This window comes from Zosterops lateralis (genome assembly GCF_965231275.1).
Source record: "Zosterops lateralis genome assembly, chromosome: 18".
Classification (NCBI taxonomy): domain Eukaryota; kingdom Metazoa; phylum Chordata; class Aves; order Passeriformes; family Zosteropidae; genus Zosterops; species Zosterops lateralis.
Genome location: NC_139778.1, coordinates 5,034,784 through 5,059,589, shown reverse-complemented (window position 1 = coordinate 5,059,589; position 24,806 = coordinate 5,034,784). Strand labels below are relative to the sequence as shown.

Below are 24,806 nucleotides of genomic sequence, written 5' to 3'. Positions count from 1 at the left end.
TATGTGGGAATGGTAGAAGATAATTCAGGTGAGTGTAGGAGGGGGTGTTCAGACATGGTTTGCAAACCTAACTTACTCCAGAAGCTACTTCAAGAACCAAGATGTGTCCTCTTGCCTCAGAAAGGCGAAGTTGCCTGTCAAAGAACCCCTGGTTTAAGATTTCCAAACCACAGAATTCTACAATGTGTCAACATGTGAAACACTGTGTGCATTTCTAACTAAAAGACATGAATGACAGGTAGGAATAAATACCTGGTTTTCAATGCAAAATGGCCACAGTGTCCTGTAATGTACATCAGTTTCTGCAAGTGAATGTAAAAACATTGAGTCATGCCAGGCCACCTGCAGCAACAGAGAGGAAATCCAATTTTCCATCATTCCTAAAGGCCCAGCTACCTTCTCTTACTTTTAAAGCATCAGCTTTTAATAAACAAATGAGCAGTTCGCTATCAGCAGCTGAGCCAGTTTGTTCCTTCTATGGAACATGATGTGTTGTTTGTTTAATTCATTCAGGGCTTTGGAAACATTTTTCCTGGAAAGTTGAAACATTAAAAAAAAAAAAAAAAAAAAAAAAAAAAAAAAAAAAAAAAAAAAAAGCACACACTAGAGATAGAGGACTTATATGAGTTCCAAGTGATTTGTTTCCAAATGAAGAAGAATAAAGGTACAAGAACGTAAAAAAGCAAGACTAAGAAAAAGTCAGTTGAAAGAACTAGATAGCCCACAGTGTGTAAGACTGCAAAGATAAAATGCTATCATGTCCATTAATGAAATAAAAAATTGTAAAGGAAAACTGCCAGAACCATCTGGGGAAAAAAAACAGATATACAGTGACAGAACACCCAAATCTTCTGAAGCACAGAAATCTGTCTGGTGAAATACCAGAGAAATGCATTGTGCACTGCCACCTTCAGAGCACTGTTGGGAACACTAGAGGAACAAGGATATTTAAAAATCGTTCCAGAGGGCAGTTCCCACAAAAAGGGTGAACTATCTACAGAGAAACCTGAACAGAAATGAGGTTTTCTCCCTCCCTCAACTGACTCTGGAATCTCTGTGTCCTGAGCTCCAGGAACTGTCCCAGATGAGGCCAGAGCTGAACAGAGTGTGTCCAAATCTGAAACCTGATGGAGATCTAGGGGTTATTTCCTTGTAGCCCTCAGCCCAGCTGGCTGTTGGAGAGCATCAGCATGCACTTGCAAAAAAATATCTCCATTACTGACATTTCACATTGTTCAGAAGTGCTGTCATGGCATGGGATGGATGTTCTTTGATGTTTTCTTTGTGGGGCAGGGCTAAGGGTCTGTTAGTTAGGGGCTCAGAGTGCTGCAGGAGCTGAGGCTGCTGTGGGATTTGGGGTGCCTGGTGTGAAAAACAAAGCTTATTTTTTTGGAATTCTTAGAAATTTAATAAGGGGATAAAAAGGGCCAGTGTCCAGTGCTGGGGTGTCTCTGCCTATTGGCTAAAAACCCACACTGTCAGTTTTAGAACAACATTCTCTAGATATTGTTACATTACTGGAGTACATACATTTTCATGAGTTCCTACATTATTCATTCTCTTTTTTTTGTTGTTACAGGAACTCTTTTGTTTGGTTTTAACCCCTGACTTGTCTGCATGGCATCCTGTAGATTAGGTCAATATATTGTATTTCTTCTTGAGGTTTCCTCCTGTTGTTTCACACTTCCTGGTAACATGGAGTCAATAAATTCTTCTCTAATTTCTTCTTGGTGCTCTGGTTCTTGTCACATATCTTATTACTTGGAGAGATTAGACCATAGATGTGAGAAACATCAGGTAGAACTGATTGGTTTTGCACCATTTCTTGAGTTAAAGGCATTTTTAACATTCCATATGTTGCTGAGGCCTATGATATATATTCATCACTATTTACATTTACTATTCAACACTATTTACATAAACTATATTTAAACTGATAGGTTATTTTATACTAACCAGCAATTAAAAGGATTTATAAATTGTAGCATATCAAAATACTTGTGATTAATAACAGCATGCCAAAGCTGAGACATAAATGGGAAATTATATTTCCATTGATAACACTGGGAGCCCAGGGCTGGGTGCCAGAGAGGTGCCCCTGGCTGCAGGTGCCACAGCAGCTGGGGGGATGTTCTCCTGCACATCAGCACCAGCCTGCACCAGGCTGAGCTGATGCACAACCCCCACAAGTGGCACCTCACCAGCGCCCCTCCAGCACAGAAAGTCTCTCCAAGTGGGCCTGGATTCCTGGTCTGGATGTAGTGCCCCTCCTGGATCTGGATGTGTTCACCACGTTGGTCCTGGTCCCCAGCACTAATTGTTGTGTCCCCTGTGGCCCTTGTCCCAGTCCCAGTTGTTATCCTGTCCTGGTTCTGGTCCCAGCTGCTGTCCCAGTCCTAGTCCTGGTGCTGCACACACACATCCACCACCATGGTCCTGGTCCTAGTCCTAAACATGCTTCTGGTCTGGACCCCGGTCTTAGTCCTAGCTCTGATCTTTATACAATATAAGGGGCCTCTACACTGGGGCCTCTCCCAAAGCCCCAGACCCCACAGATGTCTGCAGCCTCGGTGCCCTAGAGGCATCACGGCCCCATCTCCAGCCCCTGTGGGTTCCTGCAGGCCCTGCCTGGCTCCCAGTTCGGAGATGAGGGTGCCATGTGGGACCACGCCAAAGGAGGTACAGCAGTCCGGGCAGGAGCCACTGCTCAGTGCTCCCTGTCACAGAAGGCCAGCACACGGGTCACACAGCGCTCGCCCTCAGTGAAGCCGCGCTGGAGGCTCGGGTCACTCTTCACTGCCGTGAGTCCCGCGCCATCGCATCCCGGCCCGCCAGACCCATCCCTGCGCTCTTCCAGCCGACAGGTCCCCGCTGCCCTGCTGGATTCCTTACACAGGGATGGACGGCGAGCTTGTGCACTGAAGTGCCCTCTGGCAGCTGTCAGCTCTGGTCGGCTCCGGCGTGTTTAGGGACAGTTTCCCGGGCGATCTCACCCACGAACTCTTTAACCAAACCGGGAGGAGCGCCCGGCCCGCCATGCTGAGCGCCGCCACTTCCGGCTTGGTCATGTGGGCACCGCGTCATGTGACCTGCGGCGCGGCAGGCAGGAGGTGCGGGAGGAGCGACCCGGGGTGGGGGACCCGGGCTGGGACCGGCGGGATTGATGGGTGGGGATAGGGGGGACCGTGGGGTGGGGACCGGGGTTACCCGGTGTGGGGATCGGGAGGACCCGGGGTGGGAGCGAGGGGATTGAGGTGTGGAGATAGGGGGAAGCGCGGGGTGGGATCGGGGAGATTGAGGTGTGGGGATAGGGGTGACCCGGTGGGGGGATAGGGGGGACACGGTGGGGAGATCGGGGGGACCCGGGATGGGACCGGGGGGATTGATCTGTGGGGATCGGGGTGACCCGGTGTGGGGATAGGGGGGGCCGTGGAGTGGGGACCAGGGTCACCCGGTGTGGGGATAGGGGGAAGCGCGGGGTGGGGATCGAGAGGACCCAGTGTGGGGATCGGGGGTCACTGCCGGGGCCATGGGAACCCCTGGGATCGAGGGGAGCCCGCTGCGGCGATCTGGGGTCACTGCCGGGGCCGTGGGGCTGCGGGAGCCCCCAGGATCGCCCCCCGCCCCCGGGTGCTGCCTCACTGACGCCCTCCGTGTCCCCCTCCAGGTCATGGCCGCCCCCCGCCCCCCCCGGGTGGTGCCGGGCGAAGCCTCCGAGAGCGACTCGGAGCCGGAGCTGCTGGTGGGGACGGCAGGGGAGGCCCCCGGAGCCGGGCTGAAGGTGCCGGGCGAAGCCTCCGAGACCGAAGAGGAGGAGGAGGAGGAGCAGAGGCCGAAGACGCCGCCGGTGCCGGCGGAGGAGCCGGCGGCCGTTTGGGGGGGCGGCCCCTCGCTGCTGCAGCAGCGGCTGCGGGAGGGGACGGGGCGGCTGCGGGGCGCGGTGGGCAGCGCCCTCCGGCAGAGCTACGGCAGCGCCGCCCGGAGCCTGGGCGGGCTGGGGGGAGCCCTGGGCCGGGCGCAGGTCACCGCCGCCGCGGCCGCACACTGCCTGCGCCTGGCCCGCCGTGACCTGCGCGCCGTGGCCGACACCATCGACATCGTCACAGCCTGTCACCTCCTGCCCGACATCCGCGGGCAGCTCTGAGTGGCACCGCGTTCCCCATCCCCGCTGCGGCTGACACCTGTGGGCACCGACACCTGTGGGCAGCTGCCGGCATCGCTGCTGTCCTTGGCATCGCTAGTACCGCACCTGCCACAGCAGGGTCATCCCCGTCAGGATCATCAGTGCAGCATCCTGCCCAGGCTGGAGTTGTGGTGGCATCAAGTCGTGTTTGCAGCACCCCACACTGGCCCTGAAGACTGCCTCACCACGGTGACATCATCACCAGCCTGGCCACAGGGACACCGAACAGTGGCTTTGGCACACAGACCACGGCCCTGGTGCCCCAGGACCTCAATGCTCTGGTGACATTATCACTGCTGGTGCCCTGGCCAGCTGCCACTATCCCTGAACTGGTGCTGGCTCATCACCACTGGCCCCAAATGCCAGTTTTATGTGACATGGAACTGAATAAAGCCATGGTGGTGTCAGAGCCATAGTGGAGAGCTGAGCCAGTGCTGTGAGGACAGTAGTGTTGCAGGAGGAGGGACAGGGACAGAGCAGAGTGACATAGGCGCTGGTGTCACACTGCAGTGGCCTTTGAGTTCACTGGTAGCCCGGGGGACAAGATTGGTTGGCATCTGGGCTGCATCTCACATGTCCCCAAGCACTGGTACTGCCACCCTCTTGCCCCTGGTGCCCCCAGCCCCAGCACTGTGTCCCTCCTGGGGGACACCATCCCTGCCCCCATCCCAAGAAGGACACATTCTGGGGCCACACAAGAGTTTATTTGAGGGACATTTGTACCACACCACCATTGTGAGCCCCTGAGGACACGGAGAGGGTGTGTGTCCCTGGCGGGGGTCACAGGTGGGTGTTCAGGCTGTCCATGTACTCCTGCAGAGCCTGCAGTCGGGCATCGATCTCAGCCAGCTCAGCTGAGGGCTCCTTGGAGCGGTTCTCTGGGGAGGCCAGTGCAGGAAAAAAGGGTTAACAAAGGCCTGGACTGGGCCTTTGTTATCCATCAGATATCCAGGGGCTCAGATGGGGCCTCACCTTTACCAGAGCATTTGTTACCACTCCTGCACACTGGCAGCTTGTGGCTGACAGCTGGGCGAGGCACCTGGGGGAGGTTGGGGGTCACCAGTGACCTCCTGGTCACGCTGCTTTGGGATGAAGACCGGGGGGGAACCCCAAAGGGGCAGCCACTCACCATACAAGGGCCATTGCAGGACGAGGTGCTCAGGGGTCTCCGTGTACGGGTCACTCTCCTGTCCCTGCCCAAGGTGGGGGGGTTAAGGGGTGCTGGAAGGGATGGCCAAACATCCTGCCCAACCCCAGCATTACCTGCAGGGTGCAGGCTCGGGGCGCTCACTGGTTTTGCTGCCAGAGCTCCCTTCCAAGCGCCAGCTCCGGGAGCTTTCAGCTGTAGGGAGAAATGAGGATGGGAGGAAGTTAAAGAAGGAGCCCCAGCACGCTGTGGGTACCTCCCCAGCCCTCTTCATGTTCCCCACTCACCAGACGAGCTGCGCTTGTGGCTCCTCGCTGGGCTGGTGCTGCCAGAAGCCACTCCACGCCGCTGGCTGCACCCAAGGGAGGTGGTGGTAAGGGGAAACATGGGGCTGAAGGGGGGAGGAGACTCCCCAAGTACCAGGGAGGGATGGTGACAAGCTCAGTCACCACCACTTACTTTCTGAGCTCAGCTTCCTTCTGCCGGCGCTGCCGGGCCCTGACAAAGGCAGTGGGGTCGAAGCGTGGCTGGCGGGAGCCTGCAGGGGGAGGCAGAGCAGGGGGTCAGGGTGAGGAGGGGGTGAGCCCTGTCCTGTCTCCACTCCTGGGTGTGTGTCCCCAAGTGTCCCATACCTGCAGGTGACAGGGACTTTGGCGAGGGGCGGCCCCGGCTGCTCCTGTGGCTCTCCAGGGAGGCTGAGCGTTGCTCCTGGGGACGTGGGGCCAGGCTGGCAGATTTCTGGCGGCTGCCAAGAGGACCAGTACCATCAGGGGCAGACAAGGGGACACCTCGTGGTCATGAGGGTCCTCCTGCAGGGTTCACCCCAGCCTCACCCCCTCCTGTAGGAGGCCAGTTCAGCTGTCAGGTTCTTCACCCGCAGATGAAGCTTCTGCTCCGACGACTTTGCCTGGGTCAGCTGCAAGGGGGCAGAAAAGGTCCACTGTGCATCTGGCAGCCCCTGTCCCTAGCAAGAGCAGCTCTCACCCTTCCCAGCCCACCTCTGCAGCCAGCTGCCGGTACTCGCGCTGATGCCGGGCCTCTGCTGCCCGCTTCTCCTCCAGTGCCTGCCACAGCCTGGGAGGGGATGGCAGGGCGTGGTCTGGGGGTTCCTTCCTCACTCTATGGGACAGGAAGCCCAAACCCTTCCGGATGTCACCGGCCCCACTCACGCGTCCCGCAGGTGTTGTGTCTCCTCCAGGCGCCGGGCCCGGAGCTGCGCCAGCTGCTCCTGCAGCTCCCGCACCAGGGCCACAAGGTCCGGCCGCCCCGCGTAGGGCAGCGGCAGCGGGTAATGGATCCTGGAGGAGAGCACAGGGAGGAGGTGAGGCTGGAGTCACTCCCCTGTGACCCCTGCCTGGTGTCCCCTGTCACCTATCGAACTCCACAGAGTAGACGAGGATGAGGTAGCGCTTGCTGTTGAGGGGGGAAGAGGTGGAAGGGGGAGGCCGGGTGACTGCCCCCACTTTCCGGCTGTGCAGGGTCTCCAGGTCGCTGTAGGTGAGGAGCTCCAGGCTGACAGAGTCGCTGCTCTGCAGAAAGTTTGAAAAGCAGGAGGGTTTGGTGGGACACGCACCCCACCCCGGAACCCCCAAAAACGCCGTGTGGGGGAACAGCACGGCCACACCTGTGTCAGTGCCGACTCCAACATGTTGCAGAAAATGCCAAACTGCTTGAAATTCCCCGTTTTGCGGGTCAGGTCCTCGATGACTGCGAGGAGGGGGCGGTATTTCGATCAGTAGCAGTCGTGGCAGATTCCCCTCAGCACCCCCCAGGCTCCCTCCGACACTCACAGGCGGCATCGAACTCGCCCCTCCACAAGTCGGCGGTGCCGTGAGCCTCCACCTCCACCCGCAACGTGGAGCGGGTCAGGGTCACCCGCACCGTGTGTGCCCCGGGCCGGAACGAGCACTCGGCCTGCAGGTAGCGCGGCTCCCCCATGGCGCCAGGGGGTCTGTGGGCAGAGGGCACCCCAGGGGTACAGAGGGCACCCTTGGCAGACGGGGGCACCCCAGGGGTACAGAGGGCACCCCCAGAAGGCGGAAAGGGCAGTTGGAGGGCTCGGGACAGGGGTGAGGTGGGGTGGATTCTGCGCTGCTGAGGGAGCAGAATTGATGGGCGCGCACTGACAGGGTAAGAAGGGGAGCCCACAACACCAGAGAGCTTAGAGCTTTTGTTGACTCGGGCTCTGCTGGGGGCGGGCGCAGTTTAAAGGGGTGGAGAGAATAAAGAGAAACAAGGGGAGAGCCATGGGTTTGGGCCTGCTGCCTGGGGACTCGCAGGGATCCCAGGGCTCCGGGGGCCTGTTCTGGGGGTACCGAAGGAAGGGAACTGAGGGTGGCCCGGACCCGCGGTTACGCTCAGGCGACAGATACCGGGAGCGACCCTGCCGCATCGGGAAAGGCTCACCGCCCGCCGGGATCCTCCGCGCCTCAGCCGCGCCCCGCCCCGTCGCAGCCCGTCCCACCTCATTGGCTGGCCGCGTCGCACCCCGCCCCGCCTCATTGGCTGCCTGCACCGCTCTCTGCCGCTCATTGGCTGCGGACGCCGCCAGTCATCGTAATGCCGTTAGCCGCTCTGCCTGCCCGCCAGCCTCCCGCTGCCATTGGTTGTCAGGTGAAGCCCGACTCCCACTCTCACGGCGCTATTGGTTATTTTAGCTATCACTCATTTATGGGGAAGAGACGGAGCCGCGCCTCCCTGATGCCGACCCCGCCCCTCTTCTTGCTCTCTGGGGGGCTCCCCTCGCCACTGATCATGGCCGTGTCCCGCTCCGATGTGGCATAGGGAACGGGGCGCGTTACTGGGCTGGGACAGGACGTCTGGGCTGGCCATGGGAGGAAGACAGAACCGGAGGCAGTGGAGGAGGGCACCGACAAGTTGCGGAGCAACTGAGCCTCAAACTTGTTTTTATTTACCAGTGAGAGACTGGAGGAAGTCTCTCTAGGGGAATGCCCCTAGAGGCCCCAAGACTCCTCTAGAGGACCTCAGTGTTTGGGAGGATCCCCTCCAAATTACAAGGTTATCCCCTAAATGGTTGGAAGAGGCAGACCCAAGGCTCCAGATCCTCCCCCAGGATGTTGCAGGACGTTGGCCTCCACAAAATATGGAGGAAAAAGCAAATACAGCACCCTCAGCACACCCCGACACTGCCCCTGAGGCTTCCAGCAGCCCTCCTCAGGCAGGGCTGTGTCCGTGGTCCGTCTGTGCAGTGGGTGACACTGATGGCATTGTAAGTACCCCAGATCGAACTTGGGGCCTTCAAACTGACACTCTGGGCCCTCTAAATGAGCCTTTGATCTTTAAAAAATACAAACCTTGGAATGTATAAATGTGATTTTGTAGCATGAGAATGTCGGTTTGGGCCTTAAATTGATTATTCGGCCTTCCAAGTGTAGGCTTTGATGATTTAAAACTGGCGCTGTTTTCCTTACTTTTGAGGATTGCATTGTATAAATAAAAGTTTGCACTTGAAAAACCTGGGGCTGAATTTGAAGAGCAGCGCTTTAGACCTTAAGCACTGGCAGAGGCAGGACAAATCCAGACCCAGAGTGACTCAGATGTTTTTTACTGCAGGGGTGACTGAGGCTCCTTGGGCAGGTTCTGGAGTCTCCACCTGGGGACACTAAAAGGCCAACTGGACACAGCTGTGGTCATCCCCTTGGGGCTTGCCTTGGACCCCAGCACACCCTGAAGGACTCTGCTTCACCCAAGGGTCTCCCAAGCCCCTCATGACCCCGTGCTGGTCTCTGCTGTGCCCTGGCAACCCTCAGGAGCTGTCCGTGGAGGGGCACAGCAGGGACAGAGGGGGGCACTCACCGTCCCCCCCAGGCCAGCTCGTGGAGCCGGAGGGCAGCATCCCGCAGCCGCCCGCGGTACTCGAGGTGGCGGTGCAGCCCCGCGGGGACGGCCGCCAGCCCGGCCCGCAACCCCCAGCAGCCGGCAGCGATGGTGCCCGTGGAATCGCTGTCCCCGCCGTGCAGCACTGCCCTGCCGCACAGCTCTTCCCAGCTCCCGCCGGCCGCCAGCAGCGCCTCCAGGGCCACCATGGGCGCGTCGTGGCCGCTCCGCCCTGGCCACCCCTCCAATGCCCAGCCTAGGTACTCCGTGTCCCTCTCGGCTGGGGATGGGAGGGGTGGCACCCGCGGCGGGCCACGACCTTCCAGGAGCCCACGGGAGTCCAGGTACCTGCAGAGACATGGGGACATTGAGGTCATTGGGGACATTGGTGTCACCAGACAAGGGGGTAACCAGTGACACTGGGGGTCACTGGGCTGTGGCTCTCCAGCAGATAGCTCTGGGGACACTGGGGACAATGAGGAAACCTGGTGGGTTGCAAGGCACTGGATGCAATGGGGACACCAGTAACACCAAGAAAACTCAATGTCCAAGGAACCCCAGGGATACAGAGGTCACTGTCCCGGAGGATGGCATCTCTGGCAGGACATGAGGGACAATAGATGCAGCAGGGGTAGGATGGGCACTGCCAGCCCTGTGGACAGACTGGGCATCAGGGTCAGCAGTGGCACCAGTGATATCACTGCGAGGCACTGCCAGGACTGGCAGAGAGCCTGACTGGCACCAGTGGTACTAATGGACCCCTGAGCCCTTCTCAGTGTCCTTCCCGGCCCCACCTTGTGCTCCCAGCGTTCCCCCAGAACCCTCACCGTGCCCCCTCACCGGTGCCACGCCTCCCCAAAGAATGGCCAGGCAGCAGCATTGTCCTCCACGGCCACCCCGGTGCCCTCCACGTAGTCCCATGCCAGGGGCAGGACCCGCAGCAGCTCAGCCCCCCAGCGCTCTGGGGGTTCACCCCGAGCCCCCAGTGCCCCAAAGAGGGCCACCGCCAGTGCTCCAAGGTACCCTGTGGGGACAGGGGCTTCAGGGGGGTTCTGCTGTCCCCTCCTGCCCTCCCCTGCCAGTCTGGAACTCACCAGTGGGGTGGTGGTGGGTCATGCGCCCGCTCTCGATGCTCACCCGGATCAGAGTCGGCAGCTCCGAGGCATGTGGGTACCTGCACTGGCATCAGAGCAGTCCCCACTCCCCTGCTCCTGTATTTCCAACCTCATCCCCATTCCCATACCACCACCCTTGTCCCTGCTGTGCTTGTCCCCGCTGTGCCCATTCTCCTAGCCCCATCACTTCCATATCCCACTCCCAGCTGTTGTGTGATTTGTGTCCCTCTTCCCTATTGCTGTCCCAGTGTTCTCTGTCCCCAATCTCCCAGCTCCAGCACGACATGCCCCCAAGCCCTGGAGACGCAGTCCTCTACAGCTCTACCAACCCCATGTCCCCACCCCACTCTGTGTCTCCATTCCTCTCCCTCTGACATCCTGATGTCCCTCTTACCCTACTCCCATCCCTTCAATGTCCCTACTCCCCCAGCTCTGATACCCTCATTTCCCCATCCCGTGTCCCCACTATCCCCCCTGTCTCCTCCATTCTGACACCCCCACATCCCTGTCCACATCCCCCCAGCTCTGATACCTACATCCCCGTCCCCAAGTGTCCCCAGGTGTCCCGCAGTGTCCCCACCTGAGGCCGATGGCCAGGCTGCGCATGGCGGCCCCGCAGCCGGTGCCTCGGGGGTTGAAGGGGATGCGATATCCCTCGGGCTCTCCCGGCCGCAGCTGGGAGGTGCCTGGCGGGACACGGGGGTGTGAGGCTCCCTGAGCCCCCCTGCCTGTCCCCGAATCCTTGGGCTCTGCTCACCTAGCATGCTGCTGGGTCCGGGCTTGCGTCCCTCCATGTCCCCCATGGCGGCCACGTAGCGCCGAGCCAGCTCCTGCAGGAGGGGTTCCCCCTCCAGGCCTGCGCCGGGGTGTAAAAACCCACCTAGGTTACCCAGGGTGGCAGGGACAGGCCCCATGCACCCCCCAAAACTGAAAGGGGAGAAGAAGACTCGCATTGCACTACCCCCAAAAATGTAGGGAAAGAGAACACTGCCCCACAGACCCCCCCCCCAAAAAAAAAAAAAAAAAAAAACAAAAAACAAAAAAAAAAAAAAAAAAAAAAAAAAAAAAAAAAAAAAAAAAAAAAAAAAACAAAAAAAAAACTGGAGTGGGAGCAGGACAAGTTTTGTTGAGAAATGGGGAATCCTCCTGATCACTCCAAACTGAGTGAGAAAGGGGTACCCTGCCAGGTTCCCAAAGTGTGAGGGGAAAAATGTCCCCATCTCCAGCACCCAATATGGGAAGAAAAGGCACATAAAAGAGGAAAACCACACAGAGAGAGACAGACTCACAGTCCCGATGCCACCCCCACTGAGAGGAAATGAGGATACACATCCCTCCAAGCCTCCCTGGAAACCCCTAAAGAGAGGGTGGACGTGCCCCAAAACCCCTTCCAGAGCTGGACCAGGCCCCCCCAAAGCTCCCCCCCCCAACAATCCTCCAGTTTGAATCAGGGATGTAAAGGGGAACCAGGGCTGTAAGGGGATACCCAGCCACACCCCCGGACACCAACCACACAGCCCAAAGAGGAGAATGGGACATGCCGAGGACACCCCACTCCAGTGCCAGCCTGGGGCACAGTGGGCACCCCAACCCCAGGGACCCCTCCCTTCCATCAGTGGGGTGTCACCTGTGGCCAGCCCCTCGGCGGTGGCAAGGTGCAGCACGGTGTCATCGCTGACGGGCCACTCGGGGAGCTCGAGGCTGATGGCTTCCAGCCCCCCGAGCTGGGCCAGCTCCGCGTGGATCTGGGGGCCCGAGGTGCAGTATTCCCAGCGGCCTCCCCGGTAGCCCAGTGCGTCCCCCACCCCGCTCAGCACCATGGCGGCCTCGTAGCTTTCCACCGAGGGCACCCTGTGGGAACAGAGGGTTCAGGGGGTGCTGGCGGCGGGGAAAGCCCCAGGGATCCTGGTGAACTCACGTCTCCTCCATGCTGGAGCAGCTGGGGATGCCTGTCAGGCTCAGGGCATGGGGCCAGTGCTGGCCAGGGGCCCTTAAAGGGATCAGAACAAGCTGAGGATGTGGGGTACAGGGCTGCTGACCCTACAGCGAGAGGGAGGACGCCAGGGGCATCCTGGGTGGGGAGGCAGAGGGAAAAGAGAGGCTCCAGGGGCCTCAAAGAGCATCTCTTTTTAGGGGCAAAGCTTTAAACTGTGGCAACAAAACATCCTTTGAGGGCACCAAACCTGACTTCAGGATTCAAACTCTCTATTTTCAAAGCTCAATTTTTAGGGCTCCAAGCCCTCTTTTTAAGATCCAAATCTTCTTTTAGAGGGTCCAAAGCCCTCTTTTACCACTTAAAGTTTCCACTGGAGTGCCTAAAGCCCTCTAGTCAATGCCAAAGATTCACTTCTTGAGGCCAGAGGTTCACCTCCATTGCAGGGTTCACAAGGTCATTTGTAGCATCCCACCTATTATTTTTTTTTCATGCCTAAAGCCTCCATTTTGGGGCCAAAATCTTAAATTTTGGGCTCCCAACCTCTCTTCTATTAGCTGTTGCTTTTTTAGGGCACAGAGTTTAGTCTTTTGGGCCCAAACCCTTATTTATTGGACAGAAATCCTGCCTGGGCTACAAAGCTACATTGGAATGGTCCTAAACCTCATGTTTCCTTCCCAAGGTCTTAATTCTGACTTCCTTATCAGCTCATTTTAAGCTACAAAGTCTCATTTTTAGTGTCCAAAGAATGTTCCAGCTCACAGCTTCTCTTTTTGTGAGTTCCAAGCAGGGTTTTTCCTCTCTAAAGCTTTCTTTTCAGGCAGTTTGGCTCTTTTCCCGGTTAAAAAAACAAAACAAAACAACCAGACCCCTGTTCTTTTTTGCTTGGTCACACTCTACATAATTTATAGTGCCACCTCAGACAGGGTTTGGTTCTGAAGGCAAATTTACTGTTTGAATAATAACCTCCAGGTTGATGATCATGAAATAACAGAATTCTCAATAATTGGTAAAAACAAGGAGGGGCACCAGAAAAAACTTCCACACTGATCTTCTGCAGGGCAGACTTTGGCCCTTTCAAGGAACTGATTTGAAAAGTTCCTTGGGAAACAGCCCTTAAAAACAAAGGGGTCCAGGAAGGATGGATGTACTTCAAGAAAGTAACCCTGAAGGCACAGCAGCAGGCTGTCCCTGTGTGCTGAAAGACGAGCTGTCGGGGATGACAACCAGCCTGGATGAGCAGGGAACTTCTGAAGGGACCTCTGTTCTTCATGTCCAAGCCTCACTGTGGACCAGTGACCAGCTGGCAGAGTTGTGTGAGTTTCTGCAATGTCCCTCTGAGTGCTCCCTTATTAGAGGCAGCACTGGGAGGAGAGTCAGGGTAGTTTGCTGGTGCTCTTTGTGCAAGCTGCTCCCTACCAGAGACTTCCTGCACTCCTTCCTCTCTGGCATCACAGAATTCAGATCTGTCTTAGACAGGTAGAATTATAAAAGAAAGGCCTCATAAAATCAGGCCTGCTCTATTAAATTAATAGCTGGCCTGTCATCTCTTTTAAGTGTAGTTAAGCAATTTGCAAGCTTGCATGCGAAAATAATCTTGGTATGAGAACTTGTTAGCATGACAACCTATTCTTGGGTTGGAAAACAAATGCACCTGCAATAACAAGGGATTTGTCCCATGAGAATCAGTAAAGAAAATATGTAAACAATCCAAGAATAGAGAGATTTGGTGGACAAGTAGAATACCTTTTACTAACCAATGGAGTAATTGGCAGGAAAGCTATTAACTAATTAATGTTGCACACAAGGTCTGTAAAAACTGTATGAAACGAGTTGTGTGAATAATGAATGGGGCTTTTCCTGCATGAAGAAAATGGAGTCTTGGCTGACTTATTACAACCAGATCATCTGCTCCTCCTTCACCCAGGCTGACAATCTGCCCTTGTCACCACTGTAGTGGCACAAGTTCCCTGATCCAAGCACCTCTCCTCCTGGTGTCCTCTGCCAGCTTGCTGAGCTTTCTCTCTGCCCCAGCATCCAGTGAAGAAAGACATTAATCAGGATCAGCCCCTGACCCTTGGGAGATGCTATTTGTTCCTGGCTCCATACTCAGGACCTGGCCCTGAGCCCTTTTCAGTCACTGTTGGCACATCCAGCCCACGTCCCTTCGAGTGACTTGAACTCCATATTTAAAAGCAACAGATTGCTGGAGGGGCACATGCAAGCACACAGCTTTCAAAATCCCATCACACAGACTTCACACAGTGGGTATTTTCACCAGCTGCCCCAAAACTTATGTAGAAGGAACCACCCTGTAAATTACTCTTACAAGACCATGTCACAACCCATCAGGCGGAGGCATGATGTTCACTGTAAATTGTCATCAGGCTCAACAAAGACACTGGATGATTTGTCAGGGAATTCTTTATGTTTTATTGTTGCCATAAGTCTGGCAAGCCGCCCAATATTAAGGCTCAAAAGATGTTGGCTAATGAACCCTTAAATTCTACATTAGGCTTCCACAAGTGGTGGCTGACAAGTCCTTAATTTCAATAATTTCTCAGCTCCCACCACAAGCTCCTCAAAAATGCTGGTAAACAAGCCACAAGTGCCCCACTCCCACAACAAACTTCAGTATGGAGCACAGGGTAGAATATCATAGCCATGCTTTGCCCAAACAAAGCAAGGGAGGAGAGTAATGAAGACAGAAGAGGGAGAGAGAACAAAGTTTGTCACCAGTCCGTCAATCCTATGTTGGTCCTAGTGTGGAGGGTCTGGAGCTGTGTCCTCCAATGACTGTTCCTATTGTAATAATCAGAATGTTTGTGACAAAACATACTTAGATCTGTGGTTCTCCACAGGCCAACAAGGAGTTTTAACTCTGCCTTTGGCTTTTCCATCTGTTGATTCCAAACAGGTGGGGTTTTGTTTGTTTCAGATGCTGTGCTGCTGCACCATCCAGGCTGTGTTTGTCTGACATGCATCTCTGGAATGCTCAAACCTCCTCACTGACTGGTAAGAGTTTGTGATCTCTACAACCTGGCTCCAGAGACCATAGTCCTGCCATGAGGATCTGCCCAGCCCTCTCTGGAGTGGCAAGGTTTGCACCCAAGCAAGGCTTGGTACAGCTGCCTGCTGGCAGATCCTGTTGGAGGGCCCTGGAGCTGTGTCATTCCTGGGAGCACTGTCAAGGCCTAAAGGACTGGTTCTCTTCCTCCTCCTTGCTGTTAAATTGCTGCAGTTGGTGCTGTTCACGATCCAGCTACAGAGATCATGGCCCCACTGTGAGAATCTGCTCCGGGCCCTCTCCCTGGCACAGCTCCTCTGGCTGCACATCACCTTAATCCTGCCAGGCAGACTTTGTGGTCCTGGAGAACCTGTCTGCTGGTGGCTGGTCCCTCCCTGTCCAGGGATGGAATGGGTATATGCTGGTGCTGATGAGGAAGCTGTCGTTTCTCTTATTTTCAAATCCGAGCACCTGAAGGAAATAAGAGTTATCTCTGCTTCAGGCATTCCTTGTAGACTCCTCTGGGATTCAATAATTTTCTTGGAGCAACAGAGAGAAGACTTCACCAAGGTCACCAGTGGTAAGTTTAACTAGGGTCTTCCCACCAGGTCTGCCACTGTCAGAGTGAGTCCTCGTCTTTTTACCCCCTATGGCCTCCACTTCATAGAATCCTAGAGTCTTCATTAAAGAAATCTCATTCCAACTCCCATGCCATGGGCAGGGACACCTTCCACTATCCCAGGTTGCTCCAAGCCTTGTCCTTGGACACTTCCAGGGATCCAGGGGCAGCTACAGCTTCTCTGGGCACCCTGTGCCAGGGCCTGCCCAGTCTCACAGGGAAGAATTTCTGCTTAATATCTAATCTAAATATTCCCTCTTTCCCTTTAAAATCACTTCCCCATGCCCAATCACTACACTCTCTCACAAGGAATCCCTCCCCATCTTTCCTGGGACTCCCTTTAAGTCCTCTGCTCTACATGAACCAGCTTCAGAGGGCAGACAAGGAGCAGTTTCCAGAGGGCAGCATCCTAAAGCCCAGCAGGGAAAGAGGACTGGAATGGGGTAGCTCAGAAGTGACAGCATTGAAGGATGCAGGTGTTTCTCCTGTTGCAGAAACACTCAGGAGGATGAGAAGACAAACAGCTAAGACAGGATAAGGAAATGTTTTCTGACCACATATTCCTGGTTATTACCTGGCATAAAACAGCAAGTAGGCTTGCTGCCCTAGGACTGTGTGAATGTCACAATTATCCACAGACTCATCATCCATCTTGTACCACAGCCCGTTGCTGGCCTGCAAAGAAAGGTGTCCAGTTCTGGAGAGGAACTGCAGGGTTTCTCCACAACACCAAAGGCAGAAAACTGCCAAACCAGGAGTACACAAAAATAAATCCAATTGAGTTTCAAAGGAGACCTTCTCCCCCAAAACCTTGGCTGCCAGTTACACTGCTGGGAAAGTTTGTCTTTCCCAACACACATTTCCCCTGTCAGGAGGAAAGTTGCTCTTTACCTTTGTGTAACAGAAGAAGTGTCCTTCGAGACAGGTGTCCCCACTGTGAACCACGATGGCATATAAGGAGCAGAGGAGGGGTTCTCCCGCTGTGTCAGACATGTATGGCCGAAGATCCAAGTACTCAGGATACTCCACAAACTGCAGAGAGACCAAGAGGGCTCAGAAATGATCCTCATCTACTATATTAAATAGCCTTCAGCATTAATAATGGCTTGGGTGGCAGGAAACTGCTCTCAGCCAAAGCAGCTCTGTCAGAGCATGGTCCAGGCTTGTCTTCCCATGGGAATTCTCCTCTCCCCAGAAGGGAACACAAACATCCCAATGTGAAGGTCTTGTGACAGACCTCTGGGGAATCTTCTCCTTTAGATAGTCACCCTCCATTTGCACACACACCTTGCTGATCTTTGTGCCAGTCCACTGGTCAGCCCTTTCCAGACAGAATGTGAGGACTCTGGGTGCGCGATGGACTGTAACCTTCTTGGAGGCAGCAGCTTTCTTCTTACACCTTGAAACCAAGCACACAGCCAAGTGCTGAAATGCACCTGATCTTCCCCCAGGAAGGCCAGGCAACCTTTCCCCTGTCTCACACATCCCTAGGCTATTTTAAGGTTATTCAGAGGCATATTAAAAAAAGTTGTGTCTTGTTATTGTGCATTAAACGTCCTTGAGAAGATGACTTGTGTTCAGTGCCATGCAGCCCCTCATGCAGGATCTGGTGTTATTATAATGTGTAGAATCATCTTACTTGCTACATCTGAAGCACTCTTTCTGATCTAGCTGCTTGGATGTCATACAGTTCTCCAGAACCGTGATGAGGGATGAGGCTGCCTGGAGGAGTGAGAAAGGAGCTGCAGGAAATGCTGTCACCCAAACACTTCCCAGGAGCTGACAAGAAGACCCAGGCAGCTGATGTTGAGCAGACCCAGCACTATCCCCGAAGGAGGCAGAAGGAAGGTGGTGATGCTGAACATTTCCCTCATGTCTCAGGGGCTCCCAGAGTCATCTAGAGCTCCCTCTGTGTTGCCACCACTCAGTTCAGCTACCAGTGGCATGCAGGGGCATCAACAGTGAAAACTGATACTACCTATGAGCCTGGGAGCCAGGTGGGCATTGAGGAAGGGCAAAGGGAAGGAGTAGGAGAGTATGTCAAAGGTACAGAGGGCGTAATGTTTGCACGTCCAGCCCAAAGTCAGCACCACGAGGAGACCAGTGCCACAGCCTGTGCAGGAGGACACTGAGGACACTGTGCTTTCCTCTTCCCACTCACCACCAAGCTCCCTTGTGCTCGCAGTATGGGTTTTTAAGACAAGTGGTTTGGTGCTGGAAAGCTACAAGGGCCTTGGGATGTCTTGAAGCTCTGTTCCAAACCTCTTACTCTGATATCCAAAGAGACATCCAGGAAGGCCTTGTAGTAATCAACAACTGCCTGGCAGCTCGAGCACGTGACTGGAAGGAAAATCAAAATGCTGAGTGAAGTTAATTGTGCTGCTTTATTCTCACGGGCTCTCCTACGCCAGTCATCACAGGACCTTGTCATCACAGTCATCACAGGGCCAGTCATCACAGGACCAGCTGCTTGTCACAGGAAGACAGAAGGGCACACACAAGCCAAGTGAAGCAGTGTTTGTGGAAGCTCACCTCTAATTTTCATGAAGCCCTGAAATATTCGATGGACGATGGTAGTTTCTTGTGAAGAGACATCCAAGCTGGAAATAAATGGCAAGGCAGAGAGTTACCTCCTCTGAGGGTTTAGCACTGAAAGTTCTGGATGTCAGTTTTCCTTGATGGGAGCACATCAAGGAGTCCAAAGGGTTTGGGAAGATTGAAACTTGTGATTTGCTTGTGCTTACTTGTGGCGTGCACTCAGACAAGCTCTGTGCATGGCACTGAGAATACAGCGTAAGAACTCGTGGGCGTTTTCCTGCCTGCCATATTCAAACTCTTCTCCTATGGCTAAGAAAGAATTTAGTAGCTCTCCCCTAGAAGAAGGGAAGACAAAGAAGAAAGACCTGTTGGAGCACCTGAAACCACTTACATTTGAGGTCCCTGAGGACAGCTCCAGGCAGGACGGTGCTGGCTGAAGAACACAGGACCTTCCTGACATGCGCTTCCATGGTGCACATCATGCAGAAGCCTTGCTGCTGACCTGAAGAGGGAAGGAGGGAGGGAGCAAGGAAGGGAGGGATAGAAGCCTCTCAGGGTAACAAAACATCTCGCTTTCTTGGGAAGGCTAATGGAGACCTTGAAGTCCTAAGAACAGTCTCCATGTCTTTTCTCTCAAACTCCCAATGTCCCAACAAGCCCAGGATATTTTAGTGCACAGAAAACATAATTCAGAGGGTGGCTAAACTGGCAGAAGCATTCTGTGCAATAAGCCAAGAGAGTTCAACTTGCAGGGGTAGAAACTTTGGGCTAGAAAGAGGTGTTCTGATGAAGGGGAGTGCACCTTGATAGGACAAGCATCTTTTAGCTGATGCTCAAAGAACATAAACTCACGGGGCCAACAAAGAAGGGCTGCTGTTCTCCTAAACCTTATTCCAGGTTCTGGGAATCCTTGGGATGTGCCCAAGAGATTTACAAGGAGATGTTCCTACAAGTACTCACACGACTGGCTGTGCTTGTGAGAGAGCAGGTAGTTGGCCAGAGGGGGTGTGTATGTCAGGCACTGCAGGATAACATTGATGTAGCAAGTATTGCCCAGGTTTAAGAGTCCTGGTCCAGGTCTCTGTCTTTGCTGCCAGTCCATGCAAATCTTCTCTGGGGGAAAAATCCTTTGTGGCAGAGCCATACCCTCGGCAATGTCTGCAGGGAACACGACGTTTGAAAAGAGATGAGACAATGTGGTTACTTAAAGCCATATTCAAATGTTAAGTTTTGTCCAGGAGCACCAAGGACAACAGCTGTAGTCACCAACTCAGAAAAATCAGGGAAAGCCTGACACCCTGGTGACATCTGCTGGTAGGGAAGCAGTTTTGGAAAGCTGTCTGTTCCCCTGTGTACTCTGACAAAAGTCCAACAAACCAGCTCTGATTTCTGGGCCTCAGGCCGTTTTCCTTTTCCTCTAGAGTCTTGTATTTCCAGGACTCACAGGAGCTGTTCCACCTTTCAGCCATTGCCCCTCTTGGGAACAGAGGGGAAATCTTTGGACAACAAAGCTCCAGAAAGATCTCCCCCAAAAAGATCAGCTCAGCACCAATCCCATCACTTGAAGGGAAAGGAAATAATTGTAGCTCAACAAAATTATTTAGAAACCCGAAAAATGATTCACAAAGCACCTTCAGCTATCGAAAAAGTTTTGGTGGTGCTTGTAGCTGTTGTCAAGGATGAAGAATTCTTGGAAAAAAGGCAGGCCTGCAGTGGAAGGAGCTTAGATATCCTGAAGGCCAGTTCAGCCCAGCTAGCCTTCAGTGGCTCACCCCTCAGGAAGCCAAACACTGGGCAGGTGAGATCACAATTGCTGGACCAGGGCCATATCTCTGCCCCTTTGTGACATGAGGCCACAGAACCCCATGGCTGTCACAGCCCGGGCACCTCTCCCAGCTGAAAGTCACTGCACCAGGTGCTGTGGGCAAAGGGCTGTTTGTCTGTCAGCAGAGCTCCTGCCTCTTCCAGGAGCCCCAGCAGCCAGAGGAGTTAAAGGCTGCTGAGGGCTGTAAATGAGCCTGGTCATAGTTTTGGCTGGCATTGGGGTGCTGGAGCTTTCTGTTCCACTCTCCCCAGCTTCTTCCAGGCTTTTAAGCCCCTAAAGATCCCTTTTTAGGAGGAAAAAGCCTTCAGCTGTGTCAGTGTCCCATCCTTTGAGGGCACAAAACCTAACTCCAAGGCCCTAATTTTCATTTCCAAAAGCCCATTTTTAGTTCTTGCAGACCCAGCTTGAAAACCCAAAGTCCCTTTTACAGGACCCAAAGTCCCTTTTAGAGGGTCCAAAGCCCTCTTTTACAGCCCAAAGCTTCCACAAGAATGCCTAAAACCCTCTAGTCAGCATCAAAGTGTTGAGTCCAGAGAGGAACCAGGAGCTTCACCTCAAATTTGTAGATCTGGGCTCTGCCAGAGTGAAAAAATTTCTTAGCACAAATTAATTCATGTTGCCCTTTGGGTGTGGTGCAAATAAGAATTTGTACTTAGAAGGGGAAGGTCTGTGAAAACTTTCAGTCCTGACACAACTGATTTGAGGGCAGGGACATTTGGGGTAATTTCGAGCTGGGCTCGGAGTGTTTCCCTATTTTGCCAGTCGGCAGCGCTATCGTGGGGTTGTTTTGATGAGCTCTGAGAGTGCCCAGGAAAAAGCCTGGCACGGCTTCTCTGTCCCAGCGCCATCCGTGTGGGAGCAGTCCGTGTGAGAGCTCCCTTGTGGCTCTTGAAGGCTTGGAAGGACGTGATCCTGCATAGGGCTGGGAAGGGAGATGACTCGTCTCGTTGTTGGTTCTGCAGTTTATGGGCTGCAAAAGGAAAGTGAATTCCAGCACTGCCTCTTTCTTCTACAACATTTCGCGTGGGACCAGCTGTTGAACGTTTTTAGTTTTGTGACTGGATTCTGTGAGACTGAAAACTCACCAAAGTGCATCGAACTGTGCCGGGACAGAAAAAAAAAAAAAGCGTTTGGCTCTTTCCTGGGCACTGTCAGAGCTCATGAAAACAACCACACGATAGCGCTGCCGACTCGCGAAAGGAGGGAACGCACCGAGCCCGGCTCCAAACCACCCGGAGCGCCGAGCCAAGCTGGAGCGTCCCTGCTCTCAAATAACCTCTGTCAGGACACAAAGTTTTCGCTGAGCTTCCCCTTCTAAGTACAAACTGTTATTTGCGACACGCCCCAAGGGTGTGACACAGCCTGAATTCCTTCGCGCCAAGATGTCTTTTCACTCTCGCAGAGTCTGTCTACAAACTTGAAAATATCCGGCAAAACCAGAGCTCACCAAAGTGCCAGTTTGAGAAAACTCTTGCTGCCTGCAGCTTCAGCTGCACCCATCAAACTACCCTGGTGTCTTCACTTTCCTTCTCAGCACTGTGCCCTGTCATAACCCCTCAGTCTCACAGAGTCAGGATTTGATCTGAACAGCACCAGACACTGCTCACACTCTAAAGGTACCAGGGCTAAAAGCTCAACAGCCTGGAGTTTGCATTTCCACCGTAACAGTTCGACAGGTCTAGCCCACAGAGCTGCCAACAGGAAAAGCAATTAAATTCACCAAGGACCGCCCAATGTGTGGAATAAAACTTGGTTTTCTTTGCAGAAGAGAGGAACTATGAGCCCATCTCAAAAGAAATGGGATTCTCTCCTCCAAAATAGAAAACATCTGGGGAATGATCCCGTAAAAAGGTGCCAGAATACTGTTACTGGGCATTACCTGCCCTGGTGGGGCAGGCAGGGACAGGGAGGGGTAGGCAAGGAAAGAAAGGCCAGGGAATGGGTAGGCAGGGCAGGGAAGAGAAGGAGTGGGTGTGCAAGGCAAAGCAATTGAGAGCTAGACAAGGAAATGAGAGTCAGGAGGAGCAGGCAGGGCAAGGCAAGATGAGGGAGGGAAGAAATGGGCAGGTGAAGGTGAGGGGTGGGTATAAAAGGCAATACAAAGCCAGATGTGTAGGCAAGGCAAGACAAAGTAGGGGATGGAAAGGAATGCAAGGACAAGCAAAGTTTGGTAGGAATGACAAGGCAAAGCAATAGACTGACAGGAAAGAAGAAAGCCTGGAGGATTTAGGAAAAGCAGGACAGAGGAAGGCAAGCCCAGTGATGGGTAGGCAAGGCAAATCTCCCAAGGCAAATCAGTGGCAGGGTAGTAAAAGCAAGGCAAGGGCTTAGAACAGAAATGTAGAAAAGTCATGTCGGGTCATGGTCTCTGAAAAATGAAAATGAGATTTCTTTTCCAACAAGAAAGAAATCCTTTAACCCCAGTGTTCCAGGTGCAGATGAGAGGTGGCCCAGGGGAGGTCACACCCTGCCAGGGCTGTCTCTGCTAGCTGCTTTTCTCTGGGATAAATCCTTGGATGTGTTGAGATTTGGAGGTGCAATGCAAATTTCGGCCATGGGCTTCTGGATGAGGAGGGCAGTTCTCTCCACAGGAACAAAAGCACAAAGCCCCAGTGTTCAAGGAGCAGATTCTCATCCGAGGCCCACAAGAGGACAAGGCCAGCCAGACTCATCTGTCCTAGCAGCTTTCATGTGTGAGCAATCCTTGCATGTATTGGATTTTAGAGGTGGAATCCCAATTTCAGGTTCTGGACAAGAATGGCAGTTCTTTGCCATAAGAAAGAAATCACAGGGCCCTGGTGTTCCGGGTGTAGATAGGACACATCTCAGAGGATGTCAAGATCAGCTAATCCTATCTGTCCTGGTTGATTTTGTCTGGGAGCAATCCTTGGAGGTATTGAATTTTGGAGGTGAAATAAAAATTTTGACCGTGGGCTCCTGGATGAGAATGAGAGTTCCTCTCCACAGGAAGGAAAGAACACAGAGGAGAGGCAAGCCACAGGAGGTTAGGTTTGGTGGGTTAGGGTAACATTTGTGCAAGGACTAGGGTTATGATTAGGGTTAAATGAGGGTTAGGGTTAGGTTTATAGAAGGGTTGGTGTTGTGTTTCGGGACAGGGTCAGGTTTAGGATTTTGGTTATGCAAGGCTTTGGGTTAGGTTTATACAAGGGTTAGAGCTAGGTTTGGTTTTGGGGTTCAGATATTGATTATATAGTGATTAGGTTTATGGATAATTAATGGTTAATTTTTGTATAATGTAGAGTTTGGTGTTATGGTCAGTGTTGGGATTAATGATTTTTTACATTCCAGATTAGGGTTATGGTTAGTTTTAGGATTTTATGATTGGTTTATGTCTGGGTTTAGGGTTAGTCTTTTGTGATGAATCAGGATAGTTTTAATTTTAGTGTTAGGTTTAGGGTGATTTTTAGGGTGATTTTTTTTAGGGTGATTAGGGTTTATTTTGGGATTGTGGAAGGTTTTGGGCTAGGATAATGCGAGGTTTACCATTGTGGTTAGGTTTAGGCTAAGTTTAGGCTTCAATTTTGGGTTAGCATTAGTGTTATGATTATGGTTAGTGTTAGATTAATGTTTAGGATAAAGTTCAGTGTTAGGTCTGGTGTTAGGGTTAGTTTAATGCTTTCAGTTCTGGAGAGTTTAGGTATTATGGCTGGAAAACAAAAAGTAAACTCAAAATTGTAGCGATCACCTTGGGTGGGAAGAATAGGAAGAGCTGGGTGTGTGAGCTGGCTCATTAATTAACTGGTTCCCTCATTAGCTTCAGGGGGGTCTGGGACTGCCATTTGCACACGGAAATAAAGGGCCTCTTGGAGCAAATGCCCCTGGCACACTGGTAGCTGGAGCTGGTGCCACACAGGAGCAGCTGCTCTGGCAGCAGCTGGTGAGTGGGGTGTCAGCTGAAACCCAGGCAGGGGACAACCTTTTCAGGGGTGACCTCCCACACAGGACCTCCCCATGGCTTCCAACCCATGGGAGGTTAGGGTTAGTGGGTTAGGGTTACATTTGTGCAAGGATTAGGGTTATGGTTAGGGTTAAATGAGGGTTAGATTTATAGAAGAGTTTGTGTTGTGTTTAGGGATAGGGTTAGGTTTAGGATTTTGGTTATGTAAGGCTTAGGGTTAGAGTTAGGTTTATATAAGGCTTAGTTTGAGGTTTTAATCAGATATTGATGATACACTGATTAGGTTTATGGATAATTAATGGTTAATTTTTGTATTATGTGAGGCTTGGTGTTATGGTTAGTGTTGGGATTAAAGTTTTTTTTACATTCCAAGTTAGGGTTATGGTTGGCTTCTTCCACCCTTGGGAGTAGCACTTGAGTCAGAGCTCCCAAATTTGGGTGAAAATATGGGGTGGACATGCACCCATGCTAGCCAGAGCTTCTTCCTCATCACAGGACTGAACTTTAACCAGCCTCTGCAGCTCTTCTGGGTTTTCTCACATGGCCTAAAGCATTTTTGGATAACGTGCGACTGGGGCTGATGGAGTTCAGCATCTCATGAGCAAGTGCTAAACGGCAGCAGAACATCCTGGGGCAGAGAGTGAGGAGGGCTCAGGCTGCAGCATGAAGAGCAGGCGCTGTGC

The 24,806-nt window shown here is 53.1% G+C and overlaps 3 protein-coding genes across 6 annotated transcripts; 1 reads left to right on the top strand and 2 right to left on the bottom strand.

Annotated features, from left to right (window-relative positions):
• The first annotated feature begins 3,082 nt into the window (after positions 1-3,082).
• Positions 3,083-4,592, top strand: BLOC1S3 (biogenesis of lysosomal organelles complex 1 subunit 3). Of its 2 annotated transcripts, none has more exons than XM_083874782.1 (2): positions 3,083-3,110; positions 3,668-4,592. In XM_083874782.1, exon 2 carries the CDS (start codon positions 3,671-3,673, stop codon positions 4,142-4,144), a length of 474 nt encoding a protein of 157 aa, XP_083730908.1. In that variant the 5' UTR covers positions 3,083-3,110; positions 3,668-3,670; the 3' UTR covers positions 4,145-4,592. The 2 variants fall into 2 exon arrangements, with proteins under 2 accessions (XP_083730908.1, XP_083730909.1); XM_083874783.1 differs by lacking the exon at positions 3,083-3,110 and adding an exon at positions 3,117-3,131.
• A 283-nt stretch (positions 4,593-4,875) lies between these two features.
• On the bottom strand, positions 4,876-7,758 carry CCDC61 (coiled-coil domain containing 61). Of its 3 annotated transcripts, none has more exons than XM_083874753.1 (14): positions 7,676-7,758; positions 7,121-7,281; positions 6,955-7,037; positions 6,702-6,859; positions 6,500-6,628; positions 6,329-6,404; positions 6,164-6,246; positions 5,963-6,075; positions 5,790-5,868; positions 5,618-5,682; positions 5,447-5,525; positions 5,313-5,376; positions 5,156-5,222; positions 4,876-5,061 (listed from the first exon to the last, which is right to left on the bottom strand). In XM_083874753.1, exons 1-14 carry the CDS (start codon positions 7,720-7,722, stop codon positions 4,964-4,966), a joined length of 1,302 nt encoding a protein of 433 aa, XP_083730879.1. In that variant the 5' UTR covers positions 7,723-7,758; the 3' UTR covers positions 4,876-4,963. The 3 variants fall into 3 exon arrangements, with proteins under 3 accessions (XP_083730879.1, XP_083730880.1, XP_083730881.1); XM_083874754.1 differs by having other exon boundaries at positions 5,313-5,370; XM_083874755.1 differs by having other exon boundaries at positions 7,737-7,748.
• Positions 7,759-7,990: 232 nt separating this feature from the next.
• On the bottom strand, positions 7,991-19,523 carry LOC310916842 (ADP-ribosylhydrolase ARH1-like; the record flags this gene model as incomplete). Its single annotated transcript, XM_083874711.1, has 13 exons — positions 7,991-8,135; positions 9,147-9,515; positions 10,008-10,191; positions 10,262-10,341; positions 10,863-10,968; positions 11,040-11,138; positions 11,910-12,133; positions 12,201-12,272; positions 16,416-16,516; positions 16,733-16,873; positions 18,111-18,181; positions 18,771-18,881; positions 19,340-19,523. 13 exons carry the CDS (start codon positions 19,521-19,523, stop codon positions 7,991-7,993), a joined length of 1,887 nt encoding a protein of 628 aa, XP_083730837.1.
• Positions 19,524-24,806: the final 5,283 nt, after the last annotated feature.